Source organism: Mytilus californianus, unplaced genomic scaffold, assembly GCF_021869535.1.
Source record: "Mytilus californianus isolate M0D057914Y unplaced genomic scaffold, xbMytCali1.0.p SCAF_17, whole genome shotgun sequence".
Lineage (NCBI taxonomy): Eukaryota > Metazoa > Mollusca > Bivalvia > Mytilida > Mytilidae > Mytilus > Mytilus californianus.
This window is the reverse complement of record NW_026262659.1, coordinates 7,895,500-7,914,365: the sequence shown is the minus strand read 5'-3', so window position 1 is coordinate 7,914,365 and position 18,866 is coordinate 7,895,500. Positions and strand designations below refer to the sequence as shown.

Genomic DNA, 18,866 nt, shown 5'->3' with positions numbered 1-18,866 from the left:
CGAATACTTGAATTTGTCAAAATCTGTCGAATATTGCATTTATGAACCATTGCATTAAGACAGCAGAAACCGGTCCGGAACCACCTGTCCGGAACCAAACTTATGTAGTGTTACTGGCTTATTCGTATAAAGTGGTTTTGGTTTGTGTATTATAATTTGGTAAACATAACCAACAATTTCCGTTTGTAATTCACATTTCTCAATAATACGTACACTTAATTGTGTTATAGGTGTGATCTGGATATGGAGACCGGTTCGAATGGCAAAGGAAAAGATAAATCACTTGGAAATCATGATTGGTACAGAAACTTATAAAGAGACATGGCGTACGTAATACAAACACAAAGTACTTTAAATTGATGGATAGAAATAGAAATGTTTAGATACATCTAGGATACTGTTCCTGTATACATATATTAGTATTATAATAAATAGTACGTACCTTCATTCGGAATGCCCCCCCCCCCTTTTTCCACTTCCCCCTGAAGAAAATAAAAGCCGGATATGTACCGATACTCGAGGTGCTTTTTGATTTACATGAACAAACGGATTTTAAACTGATTAGCTAACACCATCTAAGGTCAACTGATTAGCTAACACCATCTAAGGTCAACTGATTAGCTTACACCATCTAAGGTCAACTTTGGGTGAGGTAATTGGAACCTTAGTTTATTATTATGATTTATATATTAATCAACAGTGAATTCTTGAAATGTATGTCATAATCATGTAAGTGACTAAGCACGGGCTACTGGGCAGTTGATTTCCACTCACATCGGTATCCGTCCTGTGCTAGTAAAACAAATTAAACTCTATAAATTTTCAATTTCAATAGTAAGATACAGATTTCCATTTGTTGTGTTAGTATCAGTAAATGATGAACCAGTAAACTGAACTGGCACATCGGACAATTTGATTACTTCAGTCCACAGGTTACAATATATGATGGATTATATGTAAATTGTTTCTGAATAGATCTACAATTAAGGAACAGAAAATCAATTAGGCTTTTTGTGTAACATAACGAATCAATATATAGACTTTCAAATCAAAGGGGAATATTGCTTTGTAATGGATAATCTATAACCATTTAAAAATGCCAATAGTGATGGTTAGGAAGTTTAGCTGTACCTGTACAATTCTTATTAAGACGGGACATCAAATCCGTATTTTTACGGTGATGTTGTTTATAGAGCCCGTTAACTAGAAATGGCCAATGTAAATCATTGATCCTTTGAATAAACTTATTCATTAAGATTATCAATTTAACACACCAGTAAATTATTCAAATATTGTTTTTATCGGTACAAACATTGATTTTGTTTTTGAAGAATTAAAACAAAACTAAACACACACTGCTATATTTTTACAATTATGAAAACTCATGATCCTACACACTGACGATACTGTTATATATATTTTAAAGTCATGCTTAGGATGTCTAATGATTGATACTTTAGTCTGGGAGAAAATGATTTATTTATTAGTTGTAATTGGCTTTGAACCAGCTTTCGGTAACTGTGAGTACTCTTATATCGGTGCTTTGTGTCTATTGATTTTATGTTAGTTGCTGTTTTGTACCGATCTATTGTGTTTAGCCTATTGCAACTGCTTTTTGTAGTTGGTTCTTATGTTCTGCTGTTACACCACTGTCCCGGATTAGGACAGAGTTGAGGGCCGACAAACATGTTTAATCCCGTATATTCTTTATGTGCTTGTCACAAGTCAGGAGCTTCTAGTGCAGAGGTTATCATTGGTTCATCTCTGTCATTTTTCTTTTTGTAAATTGTTTTGTTATAAATTAGGCCGTTAGTTTTCTCGTTTGAAATGCTTTACATTTGTCATTTCGTAATATTTTATAGCTTACTATATATGCGATATACTCATTGTTGAATGCCATACCGTGACCTATAGTTGGTAACTTCTAAGGCGTTTGGTTTCTGGTGGAGAGTTGTCTCATTGGCAATCATACTACATCTTCCTATTTTTATATATTATTTGAACGTTTGGTGACAACTTAATAAAAAAATGTAAATCTGAACATCGGGTGACAACTCAAACGAAATTTGTAATAAAAAAATGAAAATCTGAACATCGGGTGACAACTCAAACGAAATTTGGACATCTGAACGTCGGGTGACTTCCGGTTGGAAATAACTGTTTAATGGGTTTGTAGGTACAGCGGCGTTAAAAATAACTGTTTGAGGGGTCTGTAGTTACAGCGACTTTTAAAATAACTGCTTTAGGGGTCAGTAGAAAAATATTTAAAAAAAAAGAGGGAAAAGATACCAAGGTCAATACAAACATCAAATCAGCAACATATAGTATATCTTAAGTAATATATTGAAATCACAATTATGTATATATATTGCAATAAGAAATTTCCCAGTGTTTGTACAGAAAAATAACTTCATACTAAGAAAACAAAACACACAGGTCAATAATGCGAAATAATATCGTTTAAGGATTTTTCGAAGTTTCTGGAAAATAACTTAACTTAATCAGCTGATATATAACTCATACCCTCCCACCCAATTCACTGGAATTTATATTTTGGAGTAGGTTGCAATCATCTTAATTTACTTAGAAAATGTCTGTAATAAGTCAAGAATATAACAGTTGTTTTCCATTCATTCCGTTGATTGACAAAGTCTTAACGTTTGACTTTTCCGTTTTTATGGACTTCTCCTTTTTGAATTTGTCTTGGAGATCGGTATTTTTTGTCAATACTTTTTTTCTGGATAACTTAGATTCATAAGATTAATAGTGTTAGGACTATTACACAAAGGCTGTACGTTATGGATGACAATTAAAAAATAAAAGCAATATCAACTCACAAAGTTCAACTCAACTGATCAACTCAGTTACAAAATTACAAATATAGCAGCTAAATTCTAGTATATTAAAGCGAATTCAAACACAATATTTTTAATGACTGTAATTTATTGAAAAGCTTTGAACTTTGCCTTGGCATACATAAACTATAATGGCTTTGTTCAAAAACAGATATAATTGATTGAGTATCTAGATGCTTATTGCATTTGGGATTGCCGATGGATGAAGCTCATCATATGGATGTTTCCTTTTTTTGTTTCTTTCGTCAATTGTCTTACCGATCTCCCGTAAATTCTGTCGAAACCTACAATGAGATGAATAAAATTAACAACGGGAAAGCTTTAGAGCTATTTTCCTAATGCATGTAGTTTAAAGGTTTGGTTGGCTTGCTTGCTTTGTTTGTATAAATGTTTGCTCAAGCATTGTAATTAAGATTGACATCTGCAATCAATAGATAGGCAGAGCTTCAGCTTGTATACATATACTCTGCATCATACTTAACATCCAATAACATTTAAGTATAATGTATACAAGCAGAGGTCTGTTTCTTCATAGGATAATATGTAACATATCGCTTTGACCTATATTTGACCTTGATTATTGCCCTCCGAGTTTTAGGCTTTAACCTTAAATTGGACCATTAGTTTCTTGATAATTTCTAACTTTGTTCTTTTACAAAGTTTGTAAAAATCATGTCAGTATCGAAGCAAGTGATTTTAAATGAAAATAACACTTTATTAATTTCGTGCTTCCAAAACGCTGTTCAAGATTTACCTCAATCAGTTATGTTTAAATCTAAACATTTGAAAACCAATGTGACCAATCATTTGATCATTTGTAGTTTATAAGTTATCCAAAAACTTTGAAAATGAGAATAGGTTTTTAGGGCAAACCAAATGTAATAGCTATTCAATTGATATATATTTAGTTTTATCTTAAAACCTCCATGATTTGGTTTAACAACTATAGTATGTAATATGTTTTCAATTTTTAATAGTTTGAATAGTTTTTCTATTTGATCGTTCTCATTAAAATATGATCGATTAAGAATCTGCAGTAAATGAATGTTAACCATGGTGATATTGAGGATCTTAAAATGTCCAAAATATGACAATATAAGAAAATTGTAAATTAAAAGGTATCATTATACAATGCATCTGTTTTTAAATTAGTTCAGTTATTGTCAACAAAGAATTAAAGGAATTGTCTAATTTAGGAAAATATTTGAAATACGCCACAGATATAAAATTTTCATGACAATCCTTTGAATCATTCATACTGTGTAGTCTTGCCATCGACTGTATTCAAAATATTTTGTTATAATATACATGTGTATATTTTTGATATACCTATAAGCTGTATTGCTTCTGGCTTGAAATAAACTATAAAACTTACTCTTCAACAAATTTTATTGCTGGTGGATCAACTATTAATTGTTTCTCAAAATCACCTAGACTTTGTGTTCCTTTCTCACTAAGAACTTTTGTGGCTGCCATCAACTGTAAAAGCTGCATTCTGTTTGAAATAGACCTAAGGACAGTTTCTATAGTAACTGGACTCTATAATCACAATGAAGATACAACTATATATATGATATCTGACTGAAACTAATTCATAAATGTTACTAAAGAATAGAAAATAATAAATCATTTAACATTAAAAAAGATCACCAATGTTCCTGATACTGTCATAAAATGGAGATTCCCTGTGAAATATCGTATGCATAAAATGGAAATTCCCTTCGAAATATCGTATGCATAAAATGGAGATTCCCTTCGAAATACCGTATGCATAAAATCGAGATTCCCTGTGAAATATCGTATGCATAGAATGGAGATTCCCTGTGAAATATCGTATGCATAAAATGTAGATTTCCTGTGAAATATTGTATGCATAAAATGGAGATTCCCTGTGAAATATCGTATGCATAAAATGGAGATTCCCTGTGAAATATCGTATGCATAAAATGGAAATTCCCTTCGAAATATCGTATGCATAAAATGGAGATTCCCTTCGAAATACCGTATGCATAAAATCGAGATTTCCTGTGAAATATCGTATGCATAGAATGGAGATTCCCATTGAAATACCGTATACAAAGAATGGAGATTCCCTGTGAAATATCGTGTGATTGAACCGATAGAGAGGATAATTACACAAACCCTAAACCCTCCCATCCCTCGGTTGGAACAATTTCTGCTGTTTTTCATTTTATTTTGCAGGTTAGACTCCTATGTTCTATTTTTTCCGGTGATTCCATTCGTGTAACACAAATGGAAGATCATACAATATAGTCATGGCACACATCTATTGACCTAATTAATTTATTGAGTTAGCGGAATTTCTCAAAATTCACTGCTTTGGTTGACCCAGCAGAGACATTTGTTAGTCACTGACTGGTATGCGTTTTTGTCTTCGATAGTCAAAAGTAAAATAACAAAATTACCGAACTGCAAAGAAAATACAAAACGGAATGTCCCATATCAAATGGCAAACTCAAAAGCCTAAACACATCAAACAATGGGAAACATTGTTGTGAATTGGTGAAAAATTATGTTAATTGGCATGACAAATAATCAGCCAAAACTCATTCAGTTGTTTTTTACCGAATTTATGAATACATATGTGTACCTAGAAAATTGAATTATGACATGCTTGCTTAGTCTTATATTCATAGTTAAAAACCATTCGACATAACTATTACACTTTATAATTATAAAAAAGAGATATCAAAGCCAATAAGTCGAAGACAAGTTGACAACGCAATGCAAAAAGCAAAACAATCGGCGACGAAAAGAATAAGAACAGTCTGCAAAACACAACATAGAAAACTAAAGACTGAATGAAATATGTATTATTGAATGACAAGATATCATTACTAATTAATAAATATATATGAACGTGAAACTAAAGAATGTGCCAAGATAATATAAGTAAAAAACTCTTGCATAAGGCAATCAATAAAGTGTTTTTAATGATGAAATATGTAATGATTTGATGCGGTTCTGAATGCATGACCAATGACTTTAACAATTCATATAAATTGTTCAGTTTTGTTTTTGCTAAACTGTGCCAAACTCGAAAGTCCAGAAAAGTGAATTAATTTAACAAGACAAACACATGTCTGCAAACACATACAAACATATCACTGGGCAACTCGAGAAAGGACAGTAAAATGTTAGAACATGGTTATCTTAATCTGTTAGTACCAAAATCCTCCCATATCGTAAGTTAAAGATGAAGAAGTGTATGTACAACATAACCCAGATAAGTCGGTGATATACACGTCAATAACAAAATTTGGGTTTGTAAAAAATCATAAGTAGCGTCTTCTAATTTTTCAACATTTAAAAAAACATTACACAAGACTGATATCAAACTGATTTGGTCGTGAAGACTGATATCAAACTGATTTGGTCGTGAAGACTGATATCAAACTGATTTGGTCGTGATGTTGTTTGTTTTCATTAATTTGTGATTTTTTCGTGCCTCCTTTATATAATCTTCCCTGTATTTTTTTAAACACCAGCCCTTACCTTATCTTTAGGCGGACTTCCAGACAGAAAGTATGGGTAATTAAACGGAGCACCATATTCATCATACTGTTGGAAGTTGGCTGCGGCATGACCAACACTACACGTGTAGATAATGGCTGTCAATGTTAGAACAAGTTGGTCTGTGGCTACAAATTTACCGTTATTTGGGACTCCCTGTAACAAAACAATAAGATATAATTTAGTTGTATTGTTGTATAACTGACATTAACGTTAGAAAAAAGGGGCCGCATTTTTGCGTCCTGTCCCAAGTCAGGAGCCTCTGGCCTTTGTTAGTCTTGTATATTTTTTAATTTTGGTTCATTTATATGTTTCGGAGTTTAGTGTGACATCCGTTTCACTTAACTAGTACACATTTTTGTTTAGGGGCCAGCTAAAGCCCGCCTCCGAGTGCGGGATTTTCTCGCTGTGTTAATGACCCATTGGTGGCCTTGGGCTGTTTTCAGCTCTTTGGTAGGGTTGTTGTCTCTTAATTTTAAATTAAGAAATACCCCCCTCATGCAGAGAACTGATCAATTGTCCGGGTTTCACTTTACTTTTTGTCTCTTTAGTTTTATCATCATTTCAACATTTGTATAAAATTTAGGATTTTCAAAAATTGTTGCCTCGAGAATTATTAGAGATACATCTATTGTCGAAATGCGCATCTGTAGTAGTAAAATTGGTACTGTTTATGTTATGACATTAATTGGAATTTACATCAACATCTTTTGTCCTTAAAATTTTTATTTTCTTTAAGTTATGATTTCATATACACAACATATTTTTAACAATCTTTAGACTTATATATATATATATATGTGTATATATAAAACGTCTAGGTAATAGTCTACGATCTGTCTTACGAGGGCGCTGGATCGTTACCAGTAACGATACCTGTACACAATAAATAAATTATATAAACGCCTAAAAAGTGTACAAAACAACACCAATATTAAAAAAAAAAGGAAACATTAAATGTAATTATCTATAAATATTTCGGATAACAGATATCCTTCATCAGTATGATTATGATGTGAAATGAATCATATCAATCTATTCTGATATAACACTATAACAATCTTTAAATTTATACAATTAAAACCGAACAATGCTTGTACAATTCTAAAATTTCAAAAATGACTTATGGTAAGGTATTTACAACAGAGACTGCATAGATATGCTTCTAACAAAAATAGTCATGTGCGATATGAACTGGTACATTTCTAAAATTTCACAGGTGACGAAAGTTAAGATATGACAACAAGGATGGCGTAGAAATACATTCCCAATGAGTAGCACTGACCGATTTGAGCTGGTATAATAATCAAATATATATATAAATCATTATACTAATATGCGGGTATGTGTCAACTTAATGCGCTACTTTCTCTTTCGTCTATATGTTAATTGTTTTCATAGACACCAAAGTAAACAAAAAACTTGTTTGTGAATTATTGGAATATTATTCTTCAATATCATTGCGCCTTGTATACTTAAATTTACAACTGATTATCTACAAACCAAGATTCCAACTCCGCCGTCATCCCTGGACTTTACAAGTTCTGCACCCCATTTTTGTAGTTCATAATCAGCGGTCAAAGAACTATCTGCAGCTGTAGAGGAAACAATATTATAAAATACTCAAATATTCAATTCGGAGGAACCAACTGTATAGATGTAATTTGCATTGTTATATTAATCATAAAGACAAGGTTGAAAGTTAATGCTTTCATATATTCTTTGTTTTGATTAACAGCAAGTAGGATGAAAATGCAGTACCAGTACCGAATTTACTGAAACAGATGCGCATTTCGATGATAAATGTCTCTTTAGTGATGTTATATGCCAAAACTTAATAAAACGTTGATTGATACAAATGAAACTTCATAAGACTCACACATAAAATGATATCAAGTTCATAATAGAATGAGAATTATTTCATAAAGTTAAAACATATTTCAACACTCATAAAATTCCTTTATTGCACAACTTGCTGTTTAACAATATTCTTAATGTACAGCATTCCATCAAGTACCCCTGTTACATTCATTACTAACTTTCCAGGGGGTATATTTAGGTAAATTTAATTAATATTATAATAGTTCTATTATTCGGTTTCTATTTCATACTATACAAATCCTTGATAATGCTATCTGCTAATAAAAAACCATTAAAAACTCACAAGACACCAACTTCAAATGAGGTTCCAACTTCTTACGGTTTAAACATTTTAATTTTTAGAAACCAAAGTTCGGAATTGACATCTACCGTAGTATCGAATGTTAACTTACAATAGTAGTGCATTACGTATTTCTTTACGTAGGTTCTAATGGCATCATATAACAACAGAGCATCATCTCTCATATGATAAGCTCCAGTCAGTACAGTCTGATCAAATACCTGTAAAATATATCATTCATTAACATGATCAGTATTAAATGAGCGCTTTTCTGGATTTACCTTCATCAGGAAAGCTCAAAACCGAATATTTGAAAGAGAAGGATGTATAAAAACCGAAATAGTTTAAGAGCTATCTGACCAACAAGTTTATAAAAATAATAGCCAAACTCATCTAAGGTCAACTTTGGCTGAGGGAGTTGAACCCTTAATTTTTGAATAATGCATGATCTAGAAACGGACAATTTAAGAAAGGTTTGTAATCAATCATGTCAGTACCGAAGTACTGACTACTGAGCTGATGATACCCTCGGAGACAGATAGTCCACCAGTAGCGGTATCTACCCAGTGCTGTAAATTTTTAAACAACACTTTATATAAATTGGATGCGTCATAACAGCTTTTCTAGATATAACTTCACCAGGAACGCTCAAAGCTGAATATTTGAAAGCCAAGGATTTATAAGAACCGACACAGTTAAAGAGCTATCTGACCAACCAGTCTTTAAATGATATAAAATGAGTTGATATTCAAACATATCCATGTTTAAAATACTTCAATCTAATGAATGCAACAAGTTTCTGTCAAAAGACTGACAAGACCCCTCTTAGAAAACTATAACTGATGAATCCAGCGGTAATGAGAATTGTAAATTCATGCCATTAGAGCTATTTTCCTAATGCATGTAGTTTAAAGGTTTGGTTGGCTTGTTTGATGTTTGTATAAATGTTTGCTCAAGCATTGTAATTAAGATTGACATCTGCAATCAATAGATAGGCGGAGCTTCAGCTTGTATACATATACTCTGCATTATACTTAACATCCAATAACATTTAAGTATAATGTATACAAACAGAAGTCCCGCCTATCTATTGATTGCAGATGTCAATCTTAATTACAATGCTTGAGCAAACATTTATACAAACAAAGCAAGCAAGCCAACCAAACCTTTGAACTACAAGCATTATGAAAATAGCTTTAAAAGCAGATTAACTGTCTATTTTGCATTTCTTTTTAATTTACAAAAAAAAAAACGATTCAAAGATGTAAAGTAAAAAAGCCAAGTAAGCATCATAAGCATACATAGACATATATAACCATAATTCTATCTACGACATTTTTGTAAAATCATCATTTGCTATTGAAGCTGTTGGTTTTTGCAATGAAGGTTATATGTATATGTAATGGACTTGTTGTTTATTGCATGTTTTTCTATAAAGCCGTATGGTCTAAACGAACATCTTATACGTTCAGGTATTTCACATTCAATCTTTTATGGTAATATTCTTTACAAAGCACAAAAATATCGTCATTCACCTCAAAAGCTACCCAAACCTTTAAACAGACTAATTTAAAAGGAGTATAGTTACGCTACTGTTGTCAGGTCATTAAAGATGGCATATTTTGGAATGAATATTGATTCACTCATAGGGTCTTTGCATCGGAAATAAACACATTTATTTTAAAACCAGTTTTTGGCATGATACGGATTATGTTCTTCTTACATATTTTATGATGGTATGATATTAAACCCCTAACGGGAGGGATTGTGCTTGATTTTCATATGATGAAGACATAATCTTTCAATCATTTTAATTGAGGTCTGGAGCATGTCAGTAACTGCTGGTAGTCCTATAATGTATACAAGCAGAAGCCCCGCCTATCTATTGATTTCAGATGTCAATCTTAATTACTATGCTTGAGGAAACATTTATACAAACAAAGCAAGCAAGCCAACCAAACCTTTGAACTACAAACATTATGAATATAGCTTTAAAAGCAGATTAACTGTCTATTTTGCATTTCTATTTAATTTACAAAAAAAAAAAAAAACGATTCAAAGATGTAAAGTAAAAAGCCAAGTAAGCATCATATGCATATATAGGCATATATAACCATAATTCTATCTACGACGTTTTTGTAAAATCATCATTTGCTATTGAAGCTGTTGGTTTTTACAATGAATGTTATATGTATATGTAATGGACTTGTTGTTTATTGCATGTTTTTTCTATAAAGCCGTATGGTCTAAACGGACATCTTATACGTTCAGGTATTTCACATTCAATCTTTTATGGTAATATTCTTTACAAAGCACAAAAATGTCGTCATTCACATCAAAAGCTAACCAAACCTTTAAACAGACTTATTAAGAAGGGGTATAGTTACGATATTGTTGTCAGGTCATTAAAGATGGCATATTTTGGAATGAATATTGATTCACTCATAAGGTCTTTGCATCGGAAATAAACACATTTATTTTAAAACCAGTTGTTGGCATGATACGGGTTATGTTCTTCTTATATATTTTATGATGGTATGATACTAAACCCCTAACGGGAGGGATTGTGCTTGATTTTCATATGATGAAGACATAATCTTTCAATCAGTTTAATTGAGGTCTGGAGCTGGCATGTCAGTAACTGCTGGTAGTCCTTTGATATTTTATGATGGTTTGATACTAAACCCCTAACGGGAGGGATTGTGCTTGATTTTCATATGATGAAGACATAATCTTTCAATCAGTTTAATTGAGGTCTGGAGCTGGCATGTCAGTAACTGCTAGTAGTCCTTTGATATTTTATGTATCATTGTCATTTTGATTAAGTTTCTGGTGTTACCTATTCTGACATCGGACTCGGACTTCTTTTAAATTGAGTTTTAATGTGCGTATTGCTATGTGTTTGTTTATTCTACATTGGCTAGAGGTATAGGGTAATGATTGAGATCTCACAAAACATGTTTAACCCCGCCGCATTTTTGAGCCTGTCCCAAGTCAGGAGCCTCTGGCCTTTAGTCTTGTATTTTTTTTTAAATTTTAGTTCATTTATATGTTTCGGAGTTTAGTGTGACGTCCATTTTCACTGAACTAGTACACATTTTTGTTTAGGGGCCAGCTGAAGCCCGCCTAGGAGTAGGGGATTTTCTCGCTGTGTTGAAGACCCATTGGTGGCCTTGGGCTGTTTTCAGCTCTTTGGTCGGGTTGTTTTCTCTATGAAACATTTCCCATTTCCATTCTCAATTTTAAAAGATGGGAATTATGTGCAAGTACAAATGTTTTGATTCCACCACATTGTTGGCTGTTGATTGTCTTTGTATGTCTATTAGCCCGGAGGAGTCAATTGTTGTTGGTTGGCTTGGATGCTGGTTCTGTACTTTATTCTGTTATTCTTTGTATGCATTGTTATTTTGAACTCATCATGTTGGATGCAGCAAAAAAATCACTCAAATGTCGAAATTTGATCTCTCAAATGGGATAAATATTTTAGGTGAACAAATACATTAAAAAAAATGTCTTTTCAAAAAAAAAAAAAAAAAAAAAAAAAAGGAAGCATACCCCTCGGCTCTTCAAATCCTCTGGAAGAGTTCCATGTAAATCCAATCTCCAGAATTCCATGCTAAAAATTTAAGTTTATAGAGTATATAGAGATAAGGAATTTAAAAATTGATAATCACATAACGCAATTCATAAGTTGGCATATATCAATTTATTGTAATGTTTTTTTTTATGTAGCACTGCAGTCTAAATTGTATGTTTCATTTAAAGAGATTACCTAAGACAAAGAACAACAAACATTACATTATATCTATAATCTATTCATAAGTGACCTTCTAATCTAATGTTATTCTTTTCTGTCAGTATAATTTTCATTTAAAATAATTGTTGTGTGCATTGTTTGGTTTGTAATATATGATATTTATGATTATCAATTGTCGTTGTTTAATGTTTTAGACCAAATTTGACTTTCATGTCAACTTTTAAAAATGTGTACCCCTTGTACATTGACAATTTGACAAAAAACGAAGTTTTTGGACCATATTTGCAATGTTCCGTTTTTTTTTTTTTTTTTTTTTTTTTTTTTCAACTTTAAATATTTTATTTCACTTCTGGTTGTGAACAATGTCCCTTAGCGCTACAACAATGACGCTAAGGTTCCTCCCTGTGATAATAATTGCTAATGAAACCAGGGGATTTGATTAGCAAATAAAGGCAACAGTAGTATACCGCTGTTCGAAATTCATAAATCGATTGAGAAAAAAACAAATCCGGGTTACAAACTAAAACTGAGGGAAACACATCAAATATAAGAGGAGAATTACGACACAACAGAAACACAACATTAAAATGTAACACACACAGAAACGAACTATAATATAACAATGGCCATTTTCCTGACTTGGTACAGGACATTTTAAGAAAAAAATGATGGGTTGAACCTGGTTTTGTGGCTAGCCAAACCTCCCGCTTTTATGGCAATGTTAAATATAACATTGAAATGACAACATTACATGACAGGACTACAATACAAATAAATGGGAGAACATATAGGACAGAGAAACATACGATTAATAGCTTACAAAAGGTACCAGGTTTACAATTTAATACGCAAGACGCACGTTTCGTCCACACAAGACCAACCAGCAACGCCAAGACCAAAAAAGTACGAAAGCCAAAACAAGTACAAAGCTGAAGATCATTAAGGACCAAAAGTTCCAAAAAGTTGTGCCAAATACGGCTAAGGTTATATGTCTGGGATAAGAAAATCCCCAGCATTTAGAATAACTAAATAGATCATATATTTATATTCTGTGTTAGTTGCATTTTACAAAGTATTCATACGAGCACACAATACATATACATTATTCAGTGATCCTATATATAAACAATCATAAGAGAAAGAAAAAAAAAAAACCCGGATTGTTGTCCGTCATTTGTTTTAGTAAAAAAAAATTTTTTAACCGAAAGTAAAATTTACCAAACAAGCATGGTTGACCACATGGCTAGACAAATAATTTCATGAAATGGTAAGTAGTTTATTATAATCATCAAGTCAATTATCTAATGTGTAAATTTTTAAACTTAGAATAATCGAATATTTCAGGTAAGTAAAAAATGAAGTATATAAAAGAGATCAAGGAAGGAGCTATTGACTCCTCATGATTGATATATATATTGATTTATTGATTCTTTGTTGTTTAAATACTTGAGTATTTATTTAAGGTATAATTCTCATAGAACAATGAATATAATCAAAGTTCTGCTGATATTTTCCTTTGAAATTTTCTCAAAAATAGACTATCTGGATGATAAAACATTTGTGTTTCAATTTCATTTTTTAGAACTGACAACATATTCACAAATGTAGTTCTCTTTTCTGATGGATAAAAACATTTATAAATCACAAAACAAATCATTGTTATAACATGATTAAGTGGATTATATTCAATATCTTCAATTTTATATCCAAGTACAATATTTTTAAGACAGAAGACATGTTGATCAATATTAGAATACATAAATATGTCATAAATTATTGACCAATGGTTTTTTACCCATTTACATTCAAAGAAAAAATGATTATAGTTATCACTTTTGGAACAAATCACACAGTTTGGATTATCAGATATTTTCCAACGGTACAAATTTTGATTAATTGCTGTAATGTTATGCAATAATTTCCATCTAAACATTTTCATTCTATTATCTTTTAAAAAATGGAATGTAAAAGATAGGTTTTTCTTTATAAAATAAATAATGTTTTCAAAAGTAAAATGATTTTTCCATACATAGAATCCTACTGGAAGCTCTTTATTAGATCTGATTATAATATTATATATTTCTTTGAATGAAATTTTATCCAGATTGTAATACAATCCATGGCAATTCATCTTATATCTTGTTGAATATGAATTTTAGTATTTATTGATGTTTTACTCATTAATTTGTCCTCCCAAGATTTGGGTATAGCTTTACGTAAAGTACATGTCTCTGCTATCCAATTTTGTTTCCTTTTTAGTTTATCTAAGATTTTTGAGAAATTTCTCCTTTATCGTCAATTATGTCGTTAATAAAATTATATCTTCTTCTACCCAATGTTTAAAATATAAACTTTTGCCTTGATTCTTAATATATTGATTTCCCCATATAACTTGTTTCCTTATATCTCTAAATTTTTCAGGTTTTTATGTCTTCCCGCCACCATTTTTAATCCAGCATTTTAAGATTTTTAGGTAAAAAGTGGGCAGGTTTTTTATGTTTTCTAATGATTTATGAGAACCCAGGTTCATTTTAAATAGTAGGTTTTTACCCCTAAACTCGCTGAAATAGAGGTTGGAATAATTTTCCAGTTTGCCCAAGTTTCATCTGTAAGTCTTTTAACCCAATTTATTTTCATTGTTTCAATGTAAGAATCAATATCCGTCATTTTTAACCCCCCTTCTAAATAATCTTTTCTTAGCACTGAGCGTTTAACTTTCTCACTACCACCCTCCCATAAAAAATTGTATATCATTTTCTTAAACTTAGATATAGTTTCTTTGCACAGATTTATTAGTGATGCAATATATGTAATTTTAGGTATAACAAGTGTTTTGATGATAGTGATTTTATCAATCATGCTTAATTTCCTTTTTTCCAATCGTTTATTATTTTTTCTGATTTTTCCAACTGTTTTTCTATATTAAGTGTTAGAAGATGTCAAAGAATGATTTATGTTTGTACCTTCAATATATGTCTTTAAGATTTCAGTATCAGGATTAGAGCTTTTGTATAGGACTTTGTAATACTCTTTACTCATATTTAGAATTTCACTTTGATCTACAGTTACCTCCCCATTTTGGGACACTAATTTATTATTAAATTTTTTTGATTGCCTGTGTTTTTCTAAAGATAAAAAGAATTTTGTATTTTTTTTCACCTTCCTCAACCCATTTTATTCTTGACCTAATTTGGGCCCCTTTTGCCTTTAACAAATATATATCATCAAGTTCTTTTTCTAATTGTTTTATTTCATTAGAAAGATTATTATTTGTGTCCGTAGGTAATGTATCTAATCTTTCATTTAAAGTTTTAATTTTGTTTTCCAAAACATTGATTTTATTTTTCCTTTCTTTGGCTTTAGATTTACAGTATTTAATTGTAGTGTCTCTGGTATCAATTTTGAACAAGTCCCACTGAGTAAGAAGATTTTCATTATTAAATTTATTCTCATACTTATCAATCAATTTATTTATTATGTCTTGATATTGAAAGTCAGTTAATATACTATTATTCATTTTAAAGTAACCCTTTCCTCGATTACTTGAATAAATTTCCAATTTTAAAGAAATAACTTGATGGTCCGTACTTGAAATTTGAGCTGGTCTGATGTCAGCTGATACCGTCAGCATGCGTACTTGTGAACTTATTATAAAAAAGTCAATTCTACTGGCCGTATTTATAGAATTTTTCCTTTTCCAAGTGTATTGTTGTTTGGTTTTATTTAATAGCCTCCAAATGTCTATCAGTTTATTTGTTTTAATTACCTGTTTAAGATTATTTACTGGTTTTTTAAACTTTTTATGAAGATTTTGAATTTTTGTATCTATACTAGAGAGAAGGTCCTTCATATCACCTCCTACAATTAATGCACCAAGAGTGTGCTCTTCAATCAACCCATGTACTTTTTTAAAGAATGTGTTCCTTGCGTGAACTTCATTTGGTGCATACAAGTTTAATAAAGTAAATATCTTATCTTGAATTTCCAAATTAACTATAATTATTCTTCCTTCATTGTCACAAAATTCATTTATTAGTTTAAAATCAAGTGTGTTGTTTATAAAGAAAGAAACACCCTTGAGTTTGTTTTGCCTAGACTATGGTGGTGTTTTCCATAAAATTCATTATTAATTTTCGTTATGATATTTTTTGAGAAATGGGTTTCTTGTGCCATTAAAATGTCACACATTTGTTGTTGAAACCATGTATATAGTCTAAAGCGTTTTTCTTTCCTTGCTAACCCTTGACAATTTAATGAACAAATGTGAAGATTTTTAATGTTCATAGTAGTTAGTTGTATTTATTATTATAGTAAACAGTTCCAAAAATCCATTTAAATGCCAACAAAAGTTTCGCTTAACGAGTTTGGTCGTCACCCAGATAAACACCAGGTTATTTATTTTTTTTCTAGTGTTTTTGTATTCTTATGCATGATAATTAAATACTTGCTCATTATGAGTAACTTAAAATGTCGTGATGATCTAAAGAAATTTTATTGATATTTCGTTTGAAATTCAACAGTATCAAAGGTTTTGATTTATTACACGCAAAACTGTCCAAAGGACAAATTCAAAGGTTGAAAAAGAACTTTATTCTTCCACAACAATCTTCTATAACTAACTTTCTCCACCTCTTTTTCATTATGCAAAAGTGTGTACCCTTGTACCTTGACAATTAGACAAAAAAAATAAAGTTTTTCTTTCACAACAATAAAAACAATCTCCTATAACTAAATTTCTCACCTCTTTTTTATTATGTAAAAGTGGCCGTTGACGCCTGCACTTGAATCTTTGTCTATGGATCCACCAGGATTAATCAACGTACCAAGTGCCAAACTAAAGAATAAGGATTGCAGTTAGCTAAGCATGGGTCTTATGTCATAGACTCTAGTATATGAATTAAATTAAGGCAAGACTGTCCCAAAATTAGTAAGTTAAATCGAAATTTGCCGATATTACCAGACTGAACTATTAAAATTGTTTAACAGTATGGCTCGTGATTTTAAGCTGATATTTAGTATTGAAATTCCGTATTGACAAGTTACAGATCAGGTGTCCCATTCGTTCTTGTTTGGACTTCCAGGCTAAAATTGGCTTTCTTTTGTTTAAATTTTAAAAAAAACTTATGATAGTTTACTGGTTGTCAGTTAAACGTGGTGTGACTACATAATATATGATAATTTAAAAGAAAACATATACCTGTTTATTGCCATGAGATATATGAAATGTGGATTTAGTAATTTCATAATTGGGTGTGATGGCGCTAGGTTTCTCTTAGCTGCGACACATATTCCTTCCATCATCAAATGAGTAAAATCTGAGAAAAAAAGATAAAAAAACATTATGACAAAGTTTAAAGATAAATATAGGATAAAAAATGTCCTTGTTCAATACCGTGGCAACTACCTACTTAGATCAGGAAAAACGTAGATTTTGTTAATATAGAATTCGCTATTACCGGTTTGGGTGCTATCAATTTTAGAAATGGTTTCCACCAAAAACCTGTGAAGGAAACAATTTATGATTACTAAAAAGATACCAAGTTAAAACCACAACTGTCATATACCTTTATGTTGACATTACACCAAACGAGAGTATAAGGAAACTTTATCCTCAAGGATGTGAAATTCAAACCTCAAGATTGCTCTTATTCCTTGTCCCCATACAATTACAGCCTCGCTTGTCATTTTATTACTGGAGACATTGCCATCGTTAACAATAAACAGCTACGAGAGTTGTTAGCAAAAGGCCCGAACTATCGATTCTCCAGACCATCAACTAGAAAAAGAACGTCAGGCTTTTGATAGTTACAGTTGAGGACTATACCATAAAATGTGTTAAGTGTAAGCCAGAAGAACCAAAATTGGACACCTAATCTGAAGGGATCATAGCTGTTCGGTCATGCATTCAGAGGCGCATTCCGAATCTACGATGTAAAATAAGCACACAGGTTGATAACCCTTTCAAAAAGCCCGAGGTTATTGATGCTTTACAACAAATATGTTATTTTTCCAGCAGAAAAAAATCCATCTTTTAACATCATTTTTATATGCAACAATCATTAGCTATCGGAATTCATAGCTAATCTTGGAATCCCACACATGTCCCGTCGTCATTCACGGAGAGGAAATTTAAAAAAAAATCACAAAAACGTCATTTTGTCCTTTAGTGTAAAAATAAAAAAGAACAATGAAAATATCCAGTTTTTATTCTGGATACCTAAACAAAAATCCTTATGAAGAACGCTTTATAGCTGGATCGTCAAAATATAGTAATAGTAGAATGGGGTTCTATTCATATGAAATAATCCTGTTATCGTCTTGAAATTTATATGTTCCCGTGAATTTTAATCTTTTATCAACCATATTCACCCACTAGCACTTATTTGGTTCTCATTAAGATGTTTCATTGTGGCATTGATTATTATGGATTTTCCATTAAAATATACATTTATCCAAGGAAGGAACATTAAATACATGGTAACCATCCATAGATGCAATTTTAGAGACCTGATAAACTTTTAACGTGTTGTTACATTCACTTATAGTGGCATTTTAAGTT

At 31.3% G+C, this 18,866-nt stretch overlaps 2 protein-coding genes across 4 annotated transcripts in view; one reads left to right on the top strand and one right to left on the bottom strand.

Annotated features, from left to right (window-relative positions):
- LOC127726325 (cyclin-G2-like) overlaps positions 1-18,866 on the top strand; it is a 486,290-nt gene that overhangs the window by 83,275 nt on the left and 384,149 nt on the right. The gene's annotated exons all lie outside the window — the stretch shown is intronic.
- The window catches only part of LOC127726321 (allene oxide synthase-lipoxygenase protein-like), a 157,400-nt gene continuing 140,859 nt past the window's right edge, over positions 2,326-18,866 (bottom strand). For all 3 annotated transcript variants that reach the window (XM_052233644.1, XM_052233645.1, XM_052233646.1), the window contains 8 exons: positions 17,505-17,622; positions 17,049-17,141; positions 12,106-12,166; positions 8,663-8,771; positions 7,893-7,984; positions 6,372-6,545; positions 4,231-4,394; positions 2,326-3,139 (listed from right to left, as the gene is read on the bottom strand). In XM_052233644.1, coding sequence (XP_052089604.1) covers positions 3,025-3,139; positions 4,231-4,394; positions 6,372-6,545; positions 7,893-7,984; positions 8,663-8,771; positions 12,106-12,166; positions 17,049-17,141; positions 17,505-17,622 — 926 coding nt within the window. In that variant the 3' untranslated portion in view covers positions 2,326-3,024. The remainder of the gene's footprint in view (positions 3,140-4,230; positions 4,395-6,371; positions 6,546-7,892; positions 7,985-8,662; positions 8,772-12,105; positions 12,167-17,048; positions 17,142-17,504; positions 17,623-18,866) is intronic.